This window comes from Dermochelys coriacea, chromosome 2 (genome assembly GCF_009764565.3).
Source record: "Dermochelys coriacea isolate rDerCor1 chromosome 2, rDerCor1.pri.v4, whole genome shotgun sequence".
In the NCBI taxonomy this organism is placed as follows: Eukaryota; Metazoa; Chordata; order Testudines; family Dermochelyidae; genus Dermochelys; species Dermochelys coriacea.
Genome location: NC_050069.1, coordinates 268,813,441 through 268,837,812, shown reverse-complemented (window position 1 = coordinate 268,837,812; position 24,372 = coordinate 268,813,441). Strand labels below are relative to the sequence as shown.

Below are 24,372 nucleotides of genomic sequence, written 5' to 3'. Positions count from 1 at the left end.
CTATCCATTTGAAACTGTGGGAGGAATTTAAATGGACAGAATCCAATTTTCTGAGCTGGAATTTGGTCAGGACACAGGAGTTACACCATAGCCCCCTACTAGAATGTTACTTTAATATTGACTTGAGAAGTCTACCATCTCCTAAGTCACCAAGACACTTCCTGCAGCACCTAGGTGTTTCCACAGAAGTATCATCCTCACCCAACCCTCTTAGATTCATAGATACTAAGGTCAGAAGGGACCATTCTGATCATCTAGTCTGACCTCCTGCACAACGCAGGCCACAGAATCTCACCCACTCACTCCTATGAAAAACCTCACCTATGTCTGAGCTATTGAAGTTCTCAAATCGTGGTTTAAAGGCTTCAAGGAGCAGAGAATCCTCCCTCAAGTGATCCGTGCCCCATGCTACAGAGGAAGGCGAAAAACCTCCAGGGCCTCTTCCAATCTGCCCTGGAGGAAAATTCCTTCCCGACCCCAAATATGGCAATCAGCTAACCCCTGAGCAGATGGGCAAGATTCACCATCAGTACGGATTGTTTCCAAGTATGTCATTAAAGGATACTCTGTGCTGCTGGAGGTGCCATCTTTCAGCTGAGATGTAAATGCCCAAAGAAGATGTTTAAGTAGAAATACATGGAGCACTTGGTGGGTTGATGGAAAGAAGGGAATAGGCAGCAACAGGAGGAAGAACCTATTTTTGCATAAGGTAGCGGTGCACCTAGGTCTATTCATAGAGCAACATTTGTCTTGTAACTCTTTTAAAAACAATGCACTTACCCCTGAAATGCAACCACTTCTGCTGTAAAATGTGCCATCCATACAACAGAAGGTTGAAATGGGTATTAACTTCAGAGGTTTAGTGGGATCATCACAAATATGCTACAGCTTCAAGTTATCACTTGCAGAGAATTTGTCTCATCTGTTTTAGACAAGCAGGACTGTATGGGAAAAGGCGAGGTCAGAAAGAAGAGGATGAGCAAGAAGATCTTACCAAGGACATGGAGGACCCAACACCTGTACCGAACATAGAAGAAGTGGTACTTCCCAAAAATGGTAAAGTATTCACACACAAGGTATTAGCTGCACTGAGTTTTGTGAATGGTAGACCACTAAATGAACAGCAGACACTATATTTTCACAATATATTTTAGCCAAATCTTTGTTTTTAGCCACTATCTTAGAGATAGTGTCTCTACAAGTAGCCTTCCTTTTGGACTCTGTGGCCATGCGGTTTTATTTAGACAAGGCTTTGGAATGTGGCATTCTTCTGAAACTGAGTTTATCCCTTTTATTGCAGTTTTTTTCTTGAAATAAGTTTATGAAAATTCAGTTAAGTGATTAACAAACTAAATATTGAAGATTGTTCTTGCCCTGCGTATTCAAGTTGGGTTGTTTGCATCTAAAAATCTACATCAGGAGCAAAGAGATTATAGCTGATGTGTCCAAGGTAAAACATCAAGGTAGAAGACCCAGGAATAAAACCAAGCAGTGTTGATTCCCAGCCTTCTGCTTCAAATCTTTGAAAACAATGTTTCTCATTACAGTATATATTGGGTGAAAAGTAAAGCAGAAATACACTGCATCCTCCTAACACTATCCTTAACAGAAAAGCATTCTGGGTGTTCATCATTGTTTGAGTTTAACATAGTTTGGAGCCAAGGTAAAACAAATTTTATCAATAATTAATATTCATAATTGTTTTGTGAGCAGTAGAAGTATAGTATTCATGACACTAAACAAAGCACATTTTCCAGAATGTGTAAGAATAAAAGGCTGTGGCAGTACTTCAGCCCTGAAAAGAAGGCAAATCAGCTTTTATTAGACACAAACAGGAGCTCTGTTGTCCTCTGAGCCTGTACTGGATCAGCTGACCTCTTTTGGACTGCATGCATGCGACCAACAAAGCAAATGGTCAGTCTGACATGACGGATGTACAAAATCCAGACACATGAATCTTACTTCTACGTTAATGGCTGTAAACTCCTTTTCGCTATCCATCATAGAGGAGCTCCAGGGACAGCTATATTTGGGAAATGTGTGAAAGAGAAAGCTCATGCTTTTGTTGCTTAATCTTCATATTCTGCATCTTGAATGTTGTACATATCAGGATGAGATACCAAAAAGTGTGAAAATAAAGCTACTTAAGTCAGCCACAAATGTAAGATTTTTCATCATTCTGGGCCTGCCCTTTAATTTTCTGCCAACCTTCCTCTTACCTTGATTATCACAAGTTGTCATTGTGATACCCTAACTGATGGGCTTCAAATTTGATTACTTTTTTCTCTCTGCATTGGTCATTCATAAATGTTGTTGATTCTAAAACGGGGTTGGATATAAACATTAATGTAGTATAAGGTGACTCGGAGTAAGAAGATAGTTTAAAATTGAACGTTGGGGTGAAGAACCTTCCAGCATAAACTGCTTATTATTCAGTTTGTATTGCAGTAACACCTGGAAGCCCCAGCTGAAATTAGGGCTCCATTTTGCTAGGTATTGTATGTATGTATGTATGTATGTATGTATGTACATACGTACACAGTAAGACAATCCTTGACCCAAAGAACTTACGAAGTAAATAGACAAGACAGAGGTTTGGAGGGGAAGTAGAGGCATAGAAATCAGCCTCTGTACCAGATGACTGGAAGGTATCTAATGTAATGCTGATCTTTAAAAAGGTCTCTGAGGAGATCCTGGCACTTGTAGGCTGGTGAGCCTAAATGCAGTACTGGGCAAATTGGAAGAAACTATAGTAAAGAACAGAATTATCAGGCACATAGTTAAACATGATTTATTGGGGAAGAGTCAACATGGCTTTTGTAAAAGGAAGTCATGTCTCACCAATCTATCAGGATTCTTTGATGGAAGCAACCCCTGCCCGCCCTCTACTCTGGGTTCCAGCCCAGGGCCCTGTGGACCACAGCTATCTACAGTGTTTCCTGAAACAGCTGCGTGAGAGCTACAGCTCCCTGGGCTACTTCCCAATGGCCTCCTCCCAACACCTTCTTTGTCCCTACCACGGGACCTTCCTCCTGATGCCTGATGACACTTGTACTCCTCAGTCCTCCAGCAGTATGCCTTCTCACTCTCAGCTCCTTGCACACCTCTGGCTCCCAGCTCCTCGCACGCGCCTCACTAAATGAAGTGAGGTCCTTTATAAACCAGGTGCCCTGATTAGCCTGCCTGTCCTAATTGATTCAAGTACCTTCTTAATAGGGTCCAGGTGTCCTAATTAGCCTGCCTGCCATAATTGATTCCAGCAACTTCCTGATCTGGAACTGCATATTATCTTACTCAGGGAAAAGGGACCTGCTTAATCTGGGGCTAATATATCTACCTTCTATCACTCTCCTGTAGCCCTCTGGCCTGACTCTGTCACAATATTCATAAATGATCTGGAAAAGGGGGTAAACAATGGGGTGGCAAAAATCGCAGACAGTACAAAATTACTCAAGATAGTTAAGTCCAAAATTGACAGCAAAGAGTTAAAGGGGTTCCACCAAACAACAAAATAGCAGATGAAATTCAATGTTAAGTGCAAAGTAATGCACATAGGAAAAAAGAATCCCAACTATACGTACAGAATGATAAGGTCTAAGTTAGCCGTTACTACCCAAAGAAGAGATCTTGGAGGCATTGTGGATAGTTTCCTGAAAATGTCCGGTCAGTGTGAAGCAGCAATCAAAAAAAGCTAACAGTGTTGGGAACCATTAAAATAGATGAAACAAAAAATATAATGCCAATATATATATATCCATGGTATGCCTGCACCTTGAATACTCTGTACAGTTCTCATTGCCCCATCTCAAAAAAGATGTTTTAGAATTGGTGAAGGTACAGAGAAGGTTAACACAGATGATCAAGGGTATGGAACAACTTCCATATGAGGAGAGGCTAAAAAGATTAAGGCTGTTCAACATAGAAAAGAGATGACTAAAGATCTATAAATTATTAATGTTATGGGAAAAGTGAAGAGAGAAATTTTATTGACCCTGCTTTGAGTAATTGCACATATCCTTGCTATTTCAGTTGTATGCACAACTGGTGCACTGGTGTCAGATTCCCCCCCCCCCCCCTCGGCGGTACTTGTCAGGGTGGCTCATATGCCCTCTGCCTCATGCTGCTGCATGATGATACAAAGGTCAGAGCTTCCCCCGAACCTCCACAGTTCCTTCTGACTGCCTTTAACATTTTTCCTTGCTATTGCAGGTTTTCCCTTGTTCTTAGTGTTGTATAGAGTTGATACTCATTTAATAGTTGATGATTTTAGTGTTAGGATAGATAGGGTTTTTTAAATTAATTTTCTTTTTACTGGTGTACATTTTGTATTTGGTTCCCTCCATTTGGGTACCGAAGCCTGCTGCTGGGACACCCCTCAGTCTCCTGGCTTCAAGACTTGCAATGCATGCAAGAAGCTGGTGCGGGGTTAACAACCTTCACTCTAGATTCCTAAAGTGCTGAATAGGACAAACCCATGTCAGAGACAAGTGCCAAATTTTCAGGGACTTTAAGCCAGAGATGAAAAGGAGAGGGAAGTCAGACTGAAGCACCTTCTGATGTCAGCAGCTCTGTGCCTGTCCTGAGAGCCTTACTGTTCAGGGCGTGCACTAAGCACATCTGCTTTGGTTAGGAACAATCCTCCTGTATTGGCAGAATCTTGACACCGATCTTCTTCTCTGGACCCGAAGAAGAGGCACTGGAACACAACACTGAAGAAATCAGTGTACAGGAGATATGAGGTCCCCAGCACTGAAGTCCAGCAAGCATTCAGGGAAGGAAGGTAGAGTTTACTCAGTTCCCAGGCAGATTGTCAACTCCGGCACCAGTACAGCCTTATTGAGACCGACCTCTAAGGCAGCACCATCTGGCTTAGCAGTGCCATCTTTGTTGGCTCAGCAGCAGTAAGAGTATGACGGTGTTGTCAACACCTAAGGCCTATGCCGTGGCACATGGTCTATTCAATCTCTCAGTACCGGCTTTGCTGGCTATTCAAGAATCATCTTGCCCAGCACCAAAGGTTATTCATGAGGATTTGCTTACTATTAGAATTCAGCCCTTGCTATCGTGGGCGCCTCCAGACTCTCTCTTACCTGCTCATACAGTGCTGTTGAGAGGCAAACAGTCAATGATTTCATTGATGTTATCCTCTTTGGACTCCTGGCACTGATCCCTGTCACCAGGAGCTGCTCTTTCTTGGTTGGAGGAATCCAGTTCTTCATCAGAATCAGAAGTGGCCTTATATGTGTCCCTGCCCTGTCATGTTAGCCACCACTCTCCTCAAAGGGGTTTGCACCCTTGGTTTCCAGTGGAAGCTCTGCAATGGCTGGTCAGTACAGACTGTTGGTTGGCAAGGAATTGGTCTGTGGGACTATATCAATGGCCTTATTGGGACGCTTGGAGGTTTCCATATGCATCCCCATAGTCTTTGCACCCTGCCCACTCTACATCCTCTAGTAGGCATTGCAGTTTGCTCCAGTGAATTCCTCCCCCCTTGAAAGAACTGGAGGAAGCGCCGCCACCTCCCACCCTGGCTTCCTCCCTCTTGTCACTGGATGAAGCAGTTGTATTCTCATCTCCACCAAATGATTACAGAGCCCACCAGGATCTTATAAAGAACGTGGCTTCTGCCTTAGATATTCAGATGGAAGTCTTTCACAAGAGGTCACACAGATTGGTTGATATCTTGGGATCTGAGCCACTTTCCTGAGTGGCACTCCCAATAAATGAGACTATTCTGGAATCCACTAAAGTGTTCTGCCTAACTCCTTCCCTACTGCCTACATCTAAAAGTACTGATTGGAGGGATCATGTTCTCTCTCAGGGATTTGAACACTTTTTATATCTCTTCCTCCTTCCCCCATCCCCCATGTCTTTGGTGGTCTCAGCTATCAATGAGCGAGAGCACCAGCATCAGCAAGCATCTACCCCAAAATCAAAAGATGCAAAGAAGCTTGATCTTTCTGGGGAGAAAACTTCATTGGACAGCTGGACTACAACTTCAGATTGCAAATCAGCAAGCTTTGTGGCGACATTATGATTTCTTCCTCTGGGACTGTGTTAAAAATTATGGACAAGTTGCCAGAGGAGGTGAGACAAGACTTTCTTGCTGTGGTGGATGAGGAAAAGATGATGGCCAGGACCTCACTTCAGGCTGCATTCGATGCTGCAGGTTCTGCTACTGCAGCTTTGGCATCAGCCATTACAATGCACAGATGTTCATGGCTCCAGTTGTTGTTTTTTTTTTTTTTTCAGGAGGTCCAGCAAACCATCCAGGACCTTCTTTTTGAGGGACTGACTTTTTTTCCACAGCAGATGGATGACAAGCTGCATAGCCTTAAAAACTCTACGACTATGCTCAAGTCTTTGGGCATTTACATTTCTCACTTAAAGAGGAAGCACATCTGTCTCCAGCAATCTCATTAGTATACTTTTATGCCTCATCACCAAGATTAGCTGAGGAAGAAAGGCAAAAGTTACAGGAGAAGACCACTTCCGCCTACTTTTTCATCTGCTGCCAGGTTGTCCAGACAGCCTGGGAACACCAAGCAGACAATTTGATGTTTGTCGAGGACAGTTTACAGGTTTCCAGTGTGCCAGCTTCTTCTCCCCTGTGTTATCCAAAACAGGCTGTCCATGTTTCCTACATGTTTGAATCCTCATCGCATCAGATCAGTGGGTCTGAAGCCCGGTTGGATTGGGGGACACCCTTCAGTTTATTTCTACCCTTCACTTCCTAACCCCCTTCGCTGTCCCTTTTCAAGAACCACTCTCATGAGGCAGTTTTCCTTTGGGGTGTACTCTATGGCTCCCAACCAGAGGAGGGAGAGAGAGAGAGGGAAGTTTCTCCATTACATAGCAAGAAGAGGATTTTTTTCTCTCTTATTCCGAATCCCAAAAGCAAAAGGAGATCTCAGGCATATGCTACACCAAGAGCTCAACAAATACCTAAAGAAAATAAAGTTTTGCATCATCATCACCCTGGCTTCCATTATCCCCTCCATGGTTTCTGGCAATTTGTATGCTATCCTCAAAGAACTTGATTCCATGTGGCTGTGCGTCAAAGCCACAGAAATTTTTTTCAGATTTAGGATCAACCAGTCTCACTATCAGTTTGCAGTCCTGCCGTTTGGCCTGTCCACAGCCCCACGTGTTCACAAAGTACATGGCAGTGGTGGCAGCATTGCTGATGAAATCAGGATTTCATGCATCTCTGTACCTGTATTATTAGTTGGTGAAAGGCTGATCCAAGAGCCAGGAAGACAGGCAGATTACAAAAGACTTGTAGCCATGGCTCAATCCACCTTTGGCATGCTATGATTGTACACGTCACTGTACAAAGAATAGAAATTATAGGCACGATTTGGGACACTACAGAAGTCAGTGTTGCTCCCACAGACCAGGTTTCAGACTAAGCTGGCCATTTTTTTTATACCTGAAGGTCCGTCCAACACGTATGGGACGTGTGTGTTCTCCTTCAGCAAACTTCAACGTTGGTTATGGACCTTTCCCCCTTAGGTTGGTGAGAGGGCCAGCATTAGAGGGTGGGAAGCAAGGCAATTGCCCAGGGCCCTGCGCAGCTAAGTTACTTGGGCTTCAGCCCCAGGCCCTGCAAGCGTAACACCAGCCCTGGTTGCGAAGCCTGAATTGAGCTCTCCTTATAAATGTAAGAGACTTGAGAGCAGTGTGACTAACTAGTCACGCGTTTTCTTTCCCATATCACGGAAAGGAATGTGCTCGTACTTGCAGACTATGCAACAGCCATGTTCTATGTGAACAAACAGGGAGGGGCTAGATCAGTCTGGCTGTACCAAGAAGCAGTGCTGCAGGAGGGACTTCAGAACCACCTCAGTCTCCCACATTCTGGTTGTCCAGATCAGTCTGGCGCACCAGCCACCACAAGTGGTCACTCCACCCAGATATGGGCTGGTTCATTTTCCAACTGTGGGTGATTCCACACACAGACCTATGCAGCAACAAGAATCAACAGGAAGTGTCGTCAGTTTTGTTCACTAGCAGGTTGCAGTTCAGGGTGTCTGACAAATGCTTTCCTGTTGCCCTGGACAGACAAGATCTTTTACACATTCTCTCTGGTTCTAGTCCTAGCTTGAGGCTTGTTAAAAATCAAGCAAGATTGTGCTTGAGTGATTCTCATAGCACCAGCGTGGCCTCGCCAGCATTGGTTTTCCTATCTGCTGAGCCTTTCAGCAAGGGCTCCTTTGACACTTCCTTCTGACTCAGACCTGATCACACAGGACCACAATCACCTTCATCCCAGTCTAGAGACCCATCATCTGATAGCCTGGATGCTCTGTGATTTAACACCTCAGGAGGAAATCTCTTCAAAGAAGTTGCAAGACGTTTTCTTGAATAGTAGAAAACCTTCTGCTAGGTATACTTACCTGGCTAAATGGAAGAGATTCTCCATGTGGTCCCATCAATAAGGGATTTTCCCAGTCTGGATTCCATTACAACATATGTTGGACTATTTGTTATACCTGAAACAGTCAGGTCTTGCCATTCGTTCCATCTCTGCCTTCTACCCTCCAATTGATAATCCTATGCAATCTTTTCTGCAATCCTATGTCACTTAGGTTTTTGAAAGGTTTGAGCTCCTTGTATCCCCACATAGAGGATTCTGTATCCCCTTGGGACTTGAACCTGGTGTTAACAAAGCTAATAGGTCCTCCCTTTGAATTGCTAGCTACCTGTTTGTTGCTCCACCACTCAGTGAAAGTAGACATCTTGGTGGCAATCGCCTTGACCAGGAGAGTGGGTGAATTACAAGCTGTAATGTCTGACTCTCCGTATACAGTATTCTACTAGGATATGGTATACTTACTCCCTCATCCAAAATTTCTCACCAATCAGGCAATATATTTACCAACTTTCATCCCTAAACTTTGTGCTCATAAACATGAGGAGAGACTCCATGCTTCAGATGTTAGGAGAGCATTAACGTTTTTACTTGGACAGAACTAAACCATTTAGATCATCCTTGCAATTGTTCGTGGCAGTTGCAGACCAAATGGAAGGGCCTTCTGATCTCTTAAAGAATTTTTGTTGTGGATCTCTTCCTGTATACATTTTGTGCTATGACATGGCCAGTTTTCAGAGTAGCAGCCGTGTTAGTCTGTATTCGCAAAAAGAAAAGGAGTACTTGTGGCACCTTAGAGACTAACAAATTTATTAGAGCATAAGCTTTCGTGAGCTACAGCTCACTTCATCGGATGCATGGAGTGTAACTCCACCAAGTAGGGTATGAGTTCATTCAACCAGATCTCTCTCAGCCTCTGCAACTTTTCGAGTCCGTATGCCTATTATGGACATTTGTGGAGCTGCAACTTGGTTTTTAGTGCACACTTTGCTGCAAGATATTATAATGAGAAGCAAGTCTAGAGATGATGTTAGCTGTGGATATGTAGTCCTTCAGTCATTATTCAGGTAGACTCTGATCCCACCTCTCAATTGAGCTATTTATGTGGTCCCTGAGGCATAATGGACTTGTGCAAATCACTCAAAGAAGAAAAAAATGGTTACTCACTTGTTCTGTAACTCTTGTTCTTGGAGATGTCTCACATTCCATGACCCACCCTTCTTCCTCTCTTACTGGAGATTTCCCGATAAGAAAGAACTGAGGGGATTCAGGGCCGGCTCTGCCCTTTACACCATTGCAGAGCAATTCTAGGCAGCAGAGGGTGATTGCACCAGTGCACTGGGCGTGTGCACACCTGAAGTAGAATAGCCGTGGAATACATCTCAAAGAATCACCATTACAAATCCAGTTAGTAACCAATGTTTTCACACAATACAAAAACCAAGGGGCCTCACAATTAAACTAATAGGCAGCAGCTTTAAATATGAGTGTACTTTTTCACGCTGTGGATAACTAACTTGTGGAACTCATTGCCATGAAATGTTGTGATGGCCGAAGTATAACTGCGTTCAAAAAGAACTGGATACGTTCTTGGAGGATAGGTCCATCAATGGCTATTATCTAAGTTGGTCAGGGATGGTACCCCATGCTTGGGGCAACCCTAAACCTCTCACGATCAGAAGCCAGGAGTGGAAGATGGGTAGATCACTCTATAATTGACCTCTTCTGTACGCTCCACTGAAGCTTTGGCATGGACCACTGTTGGAGACAGGATACTGGGCAAGATGGACCATGGTCTGACCCAGTATGTTCTTATGTTCTTAGAGAGGTGACTTGCCCATGGTCACACAGCAGGTTAGTGACAAAGCCAGAAATAGAACCCAACTCTGAGTCTTACCATTGTCCTGTTTACTAGACCACACTATCTCCTATGGACATCATAAAATCTCTAAGTATAGGAATGAGAAGAGGGGTAGGTCCCTAATTTCAGGAGTTAGGCTCCCAAGTGCCATTTGGCTTTGAAAATCTACCTCTGAGTTGTTGGTTTGTTTGGGGTTTTTTTTTTTTTGTGGTTTCTTCTTCCTGAAACAAGTATGGTCTCTGCCAGAGGTAGGATACTGGACTGCATAGACCATTGTTCTTTTATGTGTTGGTAGTTCGTATGGCCATCAGTAATTAACTTACTTACTTTAATTTTTTGAATCTGAAGTACAATAGCTCAATTCCTGTGATATGGGTTGTGGAACATGGTAGTTTGAGGTAGTTTTGGTGGCCTAGATCTAAGTATACTTCACAGTGTGCACCAGCAGTAAACTGCAGCCACCACTACTCCTGAGGGAATTCTGCGCCAAAATATTAAAAATTCTGTGCACAATAGTTTTATTTGTCCAAATAACACAATGTAATCATGCCAGTTTCAATTATTTTGGTAATTTATTTCAAAATATCTGTCAGCAAGTATGTCTGTAGCAATTCAGACAAAAAAAGACCCACGTAATTTTTTTTGACAAATAGATTCCTTGCTAGGCATATTAATACAGAACTTTAAGTAATTCATTTAAACTACAATACAGAAACATATTTTCCCCAACCCTCAGAAGCAGTGCAAAGGCTTGGGGCAGTCAGGGGTAACGGAGGAGCTGAGAGAGAGGGAAGGAGCCTGGGAATGAACCTACAGGGTTGTTGGATGTGGGTAGGGGAAGTATGGAACAGTTGTTTGGGGGTTTTTGGGGGGGGGATTGTTAGGGAGTTGGGAAGCCTACCTCTTGCAGACACTGGCTGACCCCAAACCTCTCCCATTCATTCAGACACATCTGCCCCTGTATCTGTGTGGCCCTGCATCTCCATTCCCATTCAACCCCTGGCTCAATGCTGTCACCCCACTAACTCCTGAGCCTGCGCCCCAGTCTGTCCCGCCACTAGCCCTTCTGCACCCCAGTCTGTGACTCCCCCAGCAGCCTTATGTGCCACGCTCTGCTTGTCCAAACCTGGCTCTGCCAGCAGGGTGCTGTGATGAATGCAGCCAGCTGCTGGCTGGTCTCATGCCATAGTGGCCTCTGGTGGGTGAAAGGTGGAACTGCAGCACTCCTCTGGCAGAATGTATTTTCTGCAGGGGGAAAAAATTCTGCGCCAGACATGAATTCTGCCTGTTCGCAGAGGTGTAGAATTCCCCTAGAAGTACACAATGTGGAGAGCCCCGTATATCTGTAGTAATGTATGGGATTGGCCTTTTCTCCCCAATAAAACACAAGTATGCTGGTGTGGTAGGTGAGACAGGTGTGCTTGCTAGGGAATGTTGTGTGCTTGTAAGGATTGAATCTTGATAGAGGGGGCACAAATGTCACATTTGCAATCTTGCTTACTTCCACAGTGAACCCAAAGAAAGACAGTGAAAACACACCAGTGAAAGGAGGAACAGTAGCAGACCTAGGTAAAAAAAAAAAACTATATATTTTTAATTCTTCTTAGTTGTCGTCTTATATAATGGACCCCGGTATGTGCAATAAATGTTTGTAATTTTTTTATATTTAAAAAAGAAAAATGTGGTGAAACCAGATACTTGAAATTTTTTTAGATGTTCTTCCATCTGCGTAATCGCCATTTGGTACTTACATTCCACCTTCTAATGCAGATGTATGTGATCAACGTTATCAGCTTTGTCCCTTGAAGCTGCTCCCTTGTAGACATACTTTACACAATTACTCAGCTTGGTGTATAGGGGCAGATACTTGCCTTTTCCAGATCCCTTCTTGCCATGTACTGGGAACCTACATTCTGGTGTGCAGGGCAGCATATAACAGCCTGGGCCAGGGGTAGTCAATTTTTTTTTTTTTTTTTTTGGTCAAAGTCCAGATTTCTTGGTTAAAGTCCAGACTCCCGAGGAACATTTTTCACTTCCCAATAACAATGATGTTGATAAAAATAAAAAGATTTTGCGGTCCTTTCAAAAGCATCTGCCGGTCTGGATTTGGCCCGCAGTCCGCCTTTTGGTATCGAGAGAGCTTAATTATCCTTGCTGTGTATTTCTGCTCTTATCCTCTTTCTCTATGGCAGCTTAGTGTGTACATGAAGAAGAGATTATGCTTTAATGATGCACTGTCCATGTTCCTTTTTCTTGTCTCTCCTCTGCCCACCGCAAGCAGACAAAATCCTTTCCAGTTAAATGACTGTGGTGTACAAAGGTTTGCAGGTAATCCAGCTGCATTTTATGAGAGTTTAATTCTCTTTGCTCTTTACCTTGCAGATGAGCAGGATGAGGAGACAGTTGCTACAGGAGGAAAGGTAACAACTGTTCAGTTAGAAAAGTTTAGTAGGGAATAACCTTCATCTGACCTTCAAGAACTCAAACTGTATCTTGCTCCTAAATTGCGTTTAAGAATAAATACATCCTTTGTAGGAGAGAGTCTTCCGTTCAGATGAAGTTCTCCTTTATGTAGTAAAATAAAATTTACTTAGTATTGTGAGGTTACTACACACTTTTAAACATAAGTTAAATGGAATCTGAAGAGATTTAAATAACTTCAACATGCTTTGCTAGGCTTTTAAAAACCTGAGATGTGCCCTTTGTTCTTTAGACTTGGTCCTGGAGACCTAAATGCAACTGGAGCATTGACTGTGAACGACTGCAGGATTGGATCCTCTGTTTTGGGGAAAAAATTAACTGAATTGTTGAATATGTCTTATGTATAAACAATTTGCCAAGTAAACCTTACTGCTCTGGCAGAGCAATGACCTCTAGATGCCACTTGTGCAGATGAGACAGAGACAGATTTCCAAAATTTGGTGCATCTATTTGCGTGTGTGGAATTTGTATGCCTAACACGTACACCTGTGCACGCCAGTTAGGTTTTTTTTTTGCACTCACACATGTCCAACTTTGAAAACCTATCCCATACTCACTCTACTCAGTCTGTGCTATTCTTGTTTTACTAAATTTTGGGTGTATATCTGATTTGTATGTGGGTTGTCCTGTTTGAAAAAGGGAGAGAAGAAAGAAGCTTAGGCTGCAGTGCTCATGGGTGTGAAAAATCCACACCCTTCAGCGCTGTAGCTGTGCTGACCTAACTTGCCATGCAGATGCAATTACGTTGATGGAATAATATTCCATTGACCTAGCTACCATTGCTCAGGGAGGTGGAGTTCATAAAGCAGCAGAAAACCTCTTTCTATCATTAGTCTGTGTCCACATTGCGGTATTACAGCGGCATAGCTACAGCACTGTAGGTGTGCTGCTATAGCACCCCTAATGTAGACATGGCTGTAGTTGTGTATGCCATCCATCCAGATTGTAATCAGTTATGACTTTTGAAATGTTATATAACCCCCAACCTCACCCTGTCCCCTTCTACCTCCACCCCCACTCACAGAGTACACAAAAACCCATACACAGTAGTCATTATCATCATGCCTTTTCAACAAGAGCTGCTTCCTCCAACAGTTACATTTTTCAACGCATTCAGCTCAGATTTCCTTCTTAAACGTTGCTGCTACAGCCCAGTAATCTCCCCTAAGAGCCTCAACAGCCTCTTTCAACACAGCACAGCTTCCAGAATCCTGGATCAGGCCAGGTTTGGGGGATGGAGGGTTGTTGTTGGTTTTTTTGTTTGTTTGTTTGTCTCAGCAGTCCTCCTCAGAACAGGATCCCATAGCCAAGGAAGCCGAAGCCCTCCTGGTGACGCCATTTGCACAGCCATGCACTTACCTCCAGGATGTAGCTGTATCTCACTGGGCCCCTACCCTTGACTGAAAGGATCATTGGGAACACTACCTGCGCCCCCCACCCCTTCACCCTCACTTTGAACCCTGTAGTCGCTTCTGATCTGCTCAGGGTCATACCTTGCAGTATCATTAGGGCCTACATGCATGAGCAGCATGGGATAGTAGATGGCTGGATGATCCTCTGCAATCTGTGTGGCCGACTGAGAGTGGTGTTTCATGGGTTAGGATAGGATGAAGTACATTACTTTTGTTGTTCCCTTTTCTTGAACAGTTCTCCACATTGGACTGTCAACCTCTGAGTCATGCTAACCACCCTCAAGTATTCCCCGGGGTCAGTAGTACTAGACATAGCCTATCGAGGGACTTGCATGTTTCTGATTAGGATGCTGTATTTATAGTTCCTGTTGCCAGCGCATATTAACTTGGCGTGTGAATCTTGCTACGGTACACTGAAAGTTCCATAATGTGTTTTGAAATACAGCACAGCAGCAGAGTGCACACAGCCAGCTAGTACACTGTAGATTCACACTGCAGCTTGCTGTGCACTAGACCACTGTGTAGACAAGTCCTTATTCATGCTACAACCTCATTTTTAACGCTTTTTTTGTCTTTATCCTGCTGTAGGAAGATGAAGATCCCAACAAAGGTGACCAGAGTCGATCCATTGACCCAGGTGAAGACAATGTCACAGAACAGACCAATCACATAATTATTCCAAGCTATGCATCATGGTTTGACTACAACTGGTAAGAACAAAATCTGGGGAGAGGATTCAGAGAGTTACTGAACTTGTTTCACCAGTTAAATATCTGGGCTGGAATTCTGTTGAGTTGCAAGCAGAAATTAATTTAGTTTAGGTCTAGCACCTTCTAGACAGCTATCCCCATAGCAAAATGCACCTTAATGTGATTAGAAGTTCTTTGCTCTTAGTCTTGTAGGGCTTGTGGTAGGTTAGAATTAAGGTGGAGAAGCTTGCATGGTTCCTGTCTTCAGTATGCCTTGCCTTGCCTGTTGTTGCTTAGACTTATTTTCATGAGTTCCAGATTTGCTGATGATCTTTTCTGCTCATCCATAACCTACCGTGGCTGCTAATTTTTCTAGAAATGAGAAATGTTTAACCATCATGGGTTTCAAATATTGGTTCTAAAAAGATTACTTCTTAATTGGACTTTTATCTGTGGGGGGGAAATGTCTGCTTGTCTTTGAATTCCCCTTCATCATTTTTTTATAAGGAATGTCCACCTTATTATGACTGTGTAGCTCAGAGATCTAGATGAACTAACCAACTCTGGTAGAGTTCCACATCCAGGAAATGGGTGTGTTGGGAGTGGAAAAGGAGAAGTATTAGTGACTATATCTAGAATTGCTAATCACTGTTGTCTGGAAACCCAGCCCTTGCTATAGTGTTTTGTTTTTTTTGTTTTTTTTTAAATACATGTTTTCAAAACTCAAGTGAGAGATTGTCACTCACCTGAAGAGGCCATCATTTGAGGGGAAGACCTCTTTGCCTGTGTGCCATTTTAGAGTTATAACATTGATGTTTCCTTTGTTGAAGTTCTAGGCAGCTGTGACTAAATTCTAATCTGTACAAATGCATACTTAATGCGTTTCCAAATATTCAAAAAATGACCGTATTTGTCAGATGTCGTCTTAGTTGTCGTCTTTCATTATTATTATTTGAAAGAGATGCAATGGTTAGGTCATTAGCCTGAGATTTGGGTTCAGTTTTCTGCTTTGCCAAACTATGACCCTTGGGCAAAGTCCCTGTGCCTACAAATGAGGATAAAAGATGGCTATTAGCCAGGATGGGCAGGGATGATGTCCCTAGCTTCTGTTTGCCAGAAGCTGGGAATGGGCAATAGGGGATGGATCACTTGATTACCTGTTCTGTGCGTTCCCTCTGGGGCACCTGGCATTGGCCACTGTCAGAAGACAAGATACTGGGCTAGATGGACCTTTGATTTGACCTGGTATGGCTGTTCTTATGTTAAGAATACTGTCCTATCTCGCAATGTTGTTGTGAGGATAAGTATATTAAAAGATTGTTAGGTGCTTAGGTACTCTGGTACTGGAGAGAGAGAACATTTGCTATTACAGTACCACCCAGAGGCCTCATTCAGAATCAAGGTACAATTATGCTGGGGCTTTCAGGCAAAATCCTGACATTTCAGTTGCAGGTTGTTTACTAAGAGGATTTCAAATTAATCTGTTTATAGCAGCAGTAATAATCCTAAGGGGGTCTCTCAGGCAGCTAAATCAGTTTGTGCAACATGACTGGCAGAAACTTGTTGCTGAATATCTATAGACCCATACAAAACTGCTCATTAGATCATTAATGTCCACTATGACACTTAATAGACAACATATAGCAGGTCTGTAGTAAATGAGGTCTGACATCCAGACAGCAACTAATCGATGTGAAAGAAAGCCTAGTGCATTTTGGACTCTAATACTTTCTATGGCTCTTACTTCACCAGGCTGATGGATTTAGGGCTAAAATAACCACCACAGCAGAATAGTTTCACAGGCTGCTCTAGTAAAGCAATGGCATTGAGTTTTTGCAGTTTCTGGAAACTCTGTGATTCTTCTCTGGGATAGATGTTACTTTCTGGAGAATTGGATAGCACATACTTGAACCTGTCCCACCCACAGACTTCTGACAGTAGCACTTCTTATGCAGTACCGCTGAGATACTTGTTTGAGTTATTTGAGGATGTGAACAAACTATTCACTGCTGCACTTTCAAATTCAAAGTGTGCTGCTTGACATGCCCAGTCGTAAGTAATCTAGTATCTTTCTGGCAAAGAATTTTATAATCTGAAGCATGCTTAAGCACCTTAGACTATACACTATTTTCTAAAATATTTTGTAAATTGTTATGGAAAAACAGTCATTCTAAGGCTAGTATCATTTGGCTCCAGCAAAAAAAGAGAATTTTTATGTGTTTTGTATAGCACTAGCATGACAGGATCCTGACTGGTGTCATTGAATACTACTTCATTGCAAATACTCATTCTGTCTAATGTGTATTATCTGAAGGAAAAACTGCTACAATTTTCTTTTACAAGGAGTGTTCTTTCTGCTCCCCCCCCCCCCCCACAGAGTAGCATAGGAGCGGGGCAGCAACTTGAATTTGAATTACTTGGCGCCTTTAAAATTTCTACTCAACTGGCAGTGCTCCGGGTCTTCAGCAGCACTTCAGTTGTCTTTCACTCGCTCCGGTCTTCGGCAGCATTGCGGTGGGGGTCCTTCAGTGCCGAAGACCGGAGCGAATGAAGGATCCGACGCCGAAGTGCTGCTGAAGACCCGGAGCGCCGCTGGAGGAGTACCAGGGGGGTGGCGCCTTTTTTTATCTCCACTCCCCTTGTTTTTTCCACCTGGCTACGCTGCTGCCCCCACACCCTTATCCCGCCCTCCAAAGATGTCGTATTTAAAGGCCATCATAACTGTCCCCGATTCTTAACTTCATACAAAATAGTTGTCATTGTATGAGCTTATTAAAGTAATTTTATGGAGGGAATCTCATGCTGTTTAAGCTTCTTTTACAAAACGGGGTTGACTTTTTTTTATCATTGTCTGAAACAGAAAAGCTATTTCATAGTTCAATTGATGGCAAGAGAATTGTATCCAGAATACTGTGTGTTCCTTGCTACTTTAATACACATAACCCAGGAAAGGGCTCATCCATTAAAGCATGGAGAAATGGGTTGAATAATCAAGGATTATATACGTTTTGGCTGACAAGTTTGTTTTTTAAGCAAAATGAATTTCTATTTGCACTTTATATTTCAAAGCCTGGTATAAGATTCTTTTTCATATTCTATTTACCTTGTGTGGATTGTACAAAGTGAACTGACTAGCTTTATGGTGATAGAATTCTGGAGGTGGAATTATCCTAAAGTTGAAATATCTTGGGATCAATTTGCTTTATATTTTTTTAAAGTAACGGATCAGCAAACCATATTTCCTCCTTATGCTTTCTTTGAAGGATGAGAGAAACTAACAGAAATCTCTTCACCTTCTACAGCATATGTTACTTGCAGCTGGTCTAGTAAAAGCAGTAGAACGGTAAAGTCTTCTTTCATCCCCTTTTAAATGGACCCAGTCAACTAAAAAACTCCACTTTTATTTGAAATTTCCCCCATAGTATTTACATGTAATGCATTAAATATCTGACTAAAATAAATTGAATTTTCACTTTATCCTTTGAGCTAGTTTACTTTGTGTGTTTGATGGCACTTCATGTAGTCTCAGTTTTGCTATACAATAAGTCAGTGTCGTCTCTTATTTGTGTGGATCGTTCACATAGCAGCAGAGGAAAGAGAATTTTTTGTAAGAAAATGAGATTGTAAAATCCCCTCAAAACAGCCAGTTTTAATTCACTTTTAAAAAATTGACTAGTGCAAAGATTCTGAAATATAGGATCATAAACTTAATACTCCTAAATACCTATTTAGGTATTTGTCTGACTTTCAAAGTGATGAGCACCCAATTCTAATGCTGCATGATTTTGAAGCAAATATTTGCAAGCTTATCATTACATATGAATTGCAAATGTTTGGGGGTTTTGAGGCAATCAGACCTGTGCTGAATACGATCTACTAATTAGACTGGGGTGCAGGCAAGTGCATTTATCGACCTATAAACTTTCAAAACATTAGAGTAAAAATCTCATTTTATGGGTTGAAAATCTTGTTTCCTCTCACTCCCCCCAAGTCTGATTAAAGGGACGTTGGGCATGTATCTTTTCATCCCTTGAATTAAGCACAATCTTTGCAGTTCATGTCTGAATTGCTCTGCTAATGTGGTTAAAACTAAGTAATTAGAGGATATATTTCTTTATGCTGTGCTGGGCTATTTAGGCGTCTGAACAACAGTGTTCGTTTTAAGTGTTATCACTTTAGGTGCGCATGTTAAGGCTGGGTAAAAGTTCTTGAAAGTGAATTCAAGTTTTGGCATCTGGATTTTGTATATTCTCTTTAGTAACCATGTTGCTTTTCACACTTTCTTGCAGTATTCATGTAATTGAACGCCGTGCTCTTCCAGAGTTCTTCAATGGGAAAAACAAGTCCAAGACTCCAGAAATGTAAGTAAAATGCATATATATAGGCCTGTGGCTGTGTTCCCTAGTGAAGCCTAAGCAACGCTTTCAGTTCCCGAAACACTGTAGTCCTTTTCTCCTCCCCCTTCACATACACATGGGTGAACTGATGCATCGGAAAATAATGTAAAAGAGCATTGAGGTATTCCTGGTCTGTCCATTGTCAAGAAGTATCTGTTTATACAATTAACTTTATTATGATTTAGGTAAGAATTGTGTGTGTGTATATATATATTTAAGCAATATTAAGCAGGTTGGATATCTAGGAAAAATACAGCTGATTAATGGTTGCAAAGCTAGTACAGTGTGTTATGTACACAGTAAAATGGTTTCTGAAAGAAGTTTAAGGTTTTTTAAGCCTACATAATAAAACAAAACATGAAAATAGCTAGCTGCCACTGATCTTTGATTACAGATATACAACACGTGACCACATTGGTTTAAACATAAAAGTTCATAGTTCCAAGTAGATAGCACAGAGATTATGCAGTTCCATTGTAAGCATAAAAAAATCAGAATATCCCAAGCCATCTAGTGACCATTTTTCATTTATAACGTATCTGCTTTCATGCACCAGATTCTGATGTGACCTAGAGGTTTACATCCATCATTGTGGTATCTAGTGCCTATCATCCGCTGTAGAACTTTACACAATTGTTTAAAAATAACAAAACCACTTCCCACAGGATCCTCACTACGAATGCTGCTTTTCAGAGCTGGGAATGGCAGTTTTGATGTCTTTTATTTCAGTGTAAAAGTCTCTTTGGCTGTAATACCATCTGAAAATATGCCAGGTTGCTCTGTAAACCAGTTAATTTCTGTGTTCAGTTCAAGACATAACATGATAAATATTTTGATGCAAGATCACTGCCTTATCTCAATAATTTGCTGTTCTCCTTGCAATCCTACTGTATGCTTTAATAGGTGTATCTCCTCTTTACCATCTGTTTAAGAAGATCTTCCTATTAAAATAATGTAATTATGTTTATTCATACACACTAGCGACTAGTCTTGGAAATATTGCCTTTAACATGAAAGGTTAAAAGGAAATTGTCAAGATAAATCTTTTTTGTTAATAACTCTTTAGATTTTTGAAACTGAGAGAATTACATTTACTCTTCACTATTTGCTTTTGTAAAGTGTTGCATGTCTGTCAGCACAAACAGTAAAACTATGCTATTGAACATTTGTTTAGTGTGTTTCACTGTCAGATTTTTGTGGAATAGCACAAGGCTGTTTACTGGGTTTTGGCAATACAGGAAGCTATTTAAATTGACAAAACTCTGTTTTAAGTTAAAAGGATTCATGAAAACATGTCTGCTCACACTAAATCTTAAAATGTGTGGTAACACCGTAAAACATTATGGCACCAATTTGGGTAGATGGATCTTGAGTGGGAATTTTAGCACATTTTTGTGTACTTGCTGCAATTTCAGTGAATGCTGCATATTTTTGGCATTGGGATTTAAAAGCGCAAGGTGAATGCCAAACAGAAGAAATAAACCTTTTTTAAAAAAAAATAGTTTGGTTGTTCAGTTATGACACACCCCATTCCAAACACACAGACAGCATTTGTGTTGTCGGTTGAAATATTGGCTGAGTACCACTGGTGCGAAGACGTGTCTTAAAGGGAATTTTTGCTGAGGGTGAAGTCTTCACCTAAATACTACTTTAATATAGCTTTCGTCATCCATCACTAGTACTTCATTTTAATTAGCATGCTAGAAAATCACACAGCTGATTATATCCGCTAACAGAATACACCTTCTTTAAAGATTGCAAGCATAAAGTTCTCACCTTCCCAGGGCAAGACAAGACACAATTCTCATAGCTTTTAAGACTTTTGATCCTTTTGAGGCTATGTGTCTAGAGCGCAACACACACACACACATCACATCTACTGGTGAAGGCATTTTTCAAACTGCTACCACTCCAGCCCAAACAGGGGCACCCAGTAAAATTCAATTAGAAATAATGGCAGTAAAAATTCATAAATTATTTTCTTCGTGACTCTTTCTTGAATCAGTTCTCCTGTGACCCCTTTCTTTCCAGTTTCCTCTGTTTCCTTTGTTGTGGTGCTTCATTCTTTGCCGCTTCAAGAGTTTTTGAGGGGCTTTGAAATTTTGTCTTTGCTTCTGCAGGTTACGCCTCTGCATTCTTTGGGCTCAGTTTGACTTAGTGCAGTTTTTACTCCTGGGGGGTTTTTACGCCCCCCACCCCAAAGAATTCCTGTGTTTCAGAGGAAGAGAGGGAGTCGACTGCCATGGGCACAGTTTTTGGGCGGTTGGGGGATTCCCCCCCAAACAGAGGGGAGGCACACAGGGTTATGTGCCACTCCCCTCCCCCCCCCATTTCTGCAAGCACAGAGCTACCCAGCTGAAGGAGGCTGCATCGCTGACTCTTCAGCTGAATGTCACATCCTGGGTCCTAGTGCACGTCGTGTTCCCCTTCTGTGTGCTGGGAGGCTTCCTATTTTCTGTGCAACAGAGTGTGCCTGTGGTGGGGCTGGGTAAGCGGGGGTTGGGGAAAATGAGGGAAGAAGAGGTGAGGGAAAGGAAGCAGGGGTGAAATAGGGCAGGGGGAGGTGAATCTGGGAGTGAGGGGGATGAGATGGGGAAGAAAAGGGATAGGAGAGTCTTGGGGGCAATTGGGAGCCCAGCTGGGGCTCCCCCATTAAGGTGGGCCATTGAACCCTCACTCTGACAAGCTCTATCCCCTACCCCAGACCCGTCTGACAAGCCCCCCACACCCTGATCCCTAACCAGCTACACCTGGATCCCCAAGCTAGAATCCCCACTCCCCCAGCATCCAGACCCTCCACTGAGCCCCCTGCTGATCCCCAACCACCTTCACCTGGATCCCCTGCAGAGTCCTATTGCCCTTGTACCCAGAAACCCCTAATGAGCCCCTGTGCATCCAGACCTCCCACTGAGCTGCCCACACCCAGATTGCCCCACATAGAAACACTCACCCTACACCTGACAGGGTCCCACGGTGTTTCTGGGGCAGGCCCAGCCCTTGCATTGTATCAGGGTCAGGTGCAGCCTCACTACTGAATCAGTGTACTGGGGGAGGTGGGGACTTCAGAGTGATCTCCCACCCCTGTGCAGCCAGTGGCCTGTACTCCCCACTGCCATGCTGCAGCCACATTTATTTATTGACAAATAAAATTTGCAGAATTTTAAAATATTGTGTGCAGAACTTTTAATTTTTGGTGCAGAATTCCATCAGAAGTAAATTTTTCCTTTTCACAAGGTCATCTTCTTCCCTTAAGCGACAGCAGCTTTAAGTAATGTACTTGTAGCAAAAAGATGTCAGTTAAGAATAAGCACAACTGCTACATTCCTGTGCTTTGGTGTTGAATATTACATGCATGGGTGTCAGAGCTGCCTGGATATGTCTGAGAACCATTAAGTTTTATGAACCCCTTCGATCACTCTTAGAGGCTCTCAGAGTGCCTCTTGTAAGTAGGCCTTCAGATGAAGCATGAGTTGGCCAACGCTCACATAAAAGCTAGCAGGCAGAGGTATTCATAGCTGGACAGAAGACTGATATTGATCTTAGAACCTTTAGCTTTGACACTGAGGGTATGTCTACACTACGAAATTAGGTCAAATTTATAGAAGTCGGTTTTTTAGAAATTATTTTTATATAGTCAATTGTGTGTGTCCCCACACAAAATGCTCTAAGTGCATTAAATTCATTAACTCAGCGGAGCGCTTCCACAGTACTGAGGCTAGCGTCGAGTTCCGGAGTGTTGCACTGTGGGTAGCTATCCCACAGTTGTCGCAGTCTCCGCCGCCCATTGGAATTCTGGATTGAGATCCCAATGCCTGATGGGGCAAAAAAACATTATCGCGGGTGGTTCTGGGTACATGTAGTCAGGCCCTCCCTTCCTCCGTGAAAGCAACAGCAGACAATCGTTTCGAGCCTTTTTTCCTGAGTTACCTGTGCAGACACCATACCACAGCAAGCATGGAGCCCGCTCAGCTCACTGTCACCGTAAGTCGCCTGGGTACTGGCGGACGCAGTACTGCATTGCTACACAGCAGCAGCAACCCATTGCCTTGTGGCAGCAGATGGTGCAGTAGGCCTGATAACCATCGTCGTCATGTCTGAGGGGCTCCTGGCTGCCTCGGTAAGGTCGGTCAGGAGCACCTGGGCAGACATGGGAGCAGGGACTAAATTAGGAGTGATTCGACCAGGTTATTCTCTTTAGTCCTGACAGCAGTCCTATTGTACCATCTTATGGCAAGCAGGCAGGAGACGAGGATGGCTTGTAGTCCTATTGCACCATCTTCTGCCGGGCAGCCAGGAGATGTGGATGGCTAGCAATCCTACTGCACCGTCTGCTGCCAGCCAAAGATGTAAAAGATAGATGGAGTGGATCAAAACAAGAAATAGATCAGATTTGTTTTGTATTCATTTGCTCCCCCCTCCCTGTGTCTGTGAAATCAACAGCCGACAATCGTTTCGGTGAGGTCTGTCAGGGGCACCTTGAAAAGTTTAATGGAGATTCAGTCCTGCCTGAAATACCAGGGGGAAGGATAGCTCAGTGGGTTGAGCATTGGCCTGTAAACCCAGGGTTTTGAGGGGCCATTCTGTGTGACAGTTGTTTTTGTTTCTCCTTGATGTAAAGCCACCCCCTTTGTTGATTTTAATTCCCTATTCCCGAAACCCTGTAAGCCATGTTATCAGTCACCCCTCCCTCCGTCAGAGCAACAGCAGACAATCGTTCCGTGCCTTTTTTCTGTGCAGACGCCATACCACGGCAAGCATGGAGCCCGCTCAGATCACTTTGGCAATTAGGAGCACATTAAACACCACGCGCATTATCCAGCAGTATATGCAGCACCAGAACCTGGCAAAGTGAAACCGGGCGAGTAGGCGACATCCGTGTGGTGATGAGGACATGGACACAGACTTCTCTCAAAGCACAGGCCCTGACAATGTGGGCATCATGGTGCTAATGGGGCAGGTTCATGTGGTGGAACGCAGATTCTGGTCCTGGGAAACAAGCATAGATTGGTGGGACCGCATAGTGTTGCAGGTCTGGGACGATTCCCAATGGCTGCAAAACTTTCGCATGCGTAAGGGCACTTTCATGGAACTTTGTGACTTGCTTTCCCCTGCCCTAAGGCACAAGAATACCAAGATGAGAGCAGCCCTCACAGTTGAG

General features: G+C 43.0%; 1 protein-coding gene across 1 annotated transcript in view; it reads left to right on the top strand.

Annotated features, from left to right (window-relative positions):
- Window positions 1-24,372, top strand: part of SMARCC1 (SWI/SNF related, matrix associated, actin dependent regulator of chromatin subfamily c member 1) — a 188,956-nt gene that overhangs the window by 57,572 nt on the left and 107,012 nt on the right. The window contains 5 exon segments of the mRNA XM_038389503.2: window positions 932-1,056; window positions 11,745-11,804; window positions 12,618-12,655; window positions 14,717-14,838; window positions 19,107-19,178. Of these exon segments, the coding sequence (XP_038245431.2) occupies window positions 932-1,056; window positions 11,745-11,804; window positions 12,618-12,655; window positions 14,717-14,838; window positions 19,107-19,178 (417 nt within the window).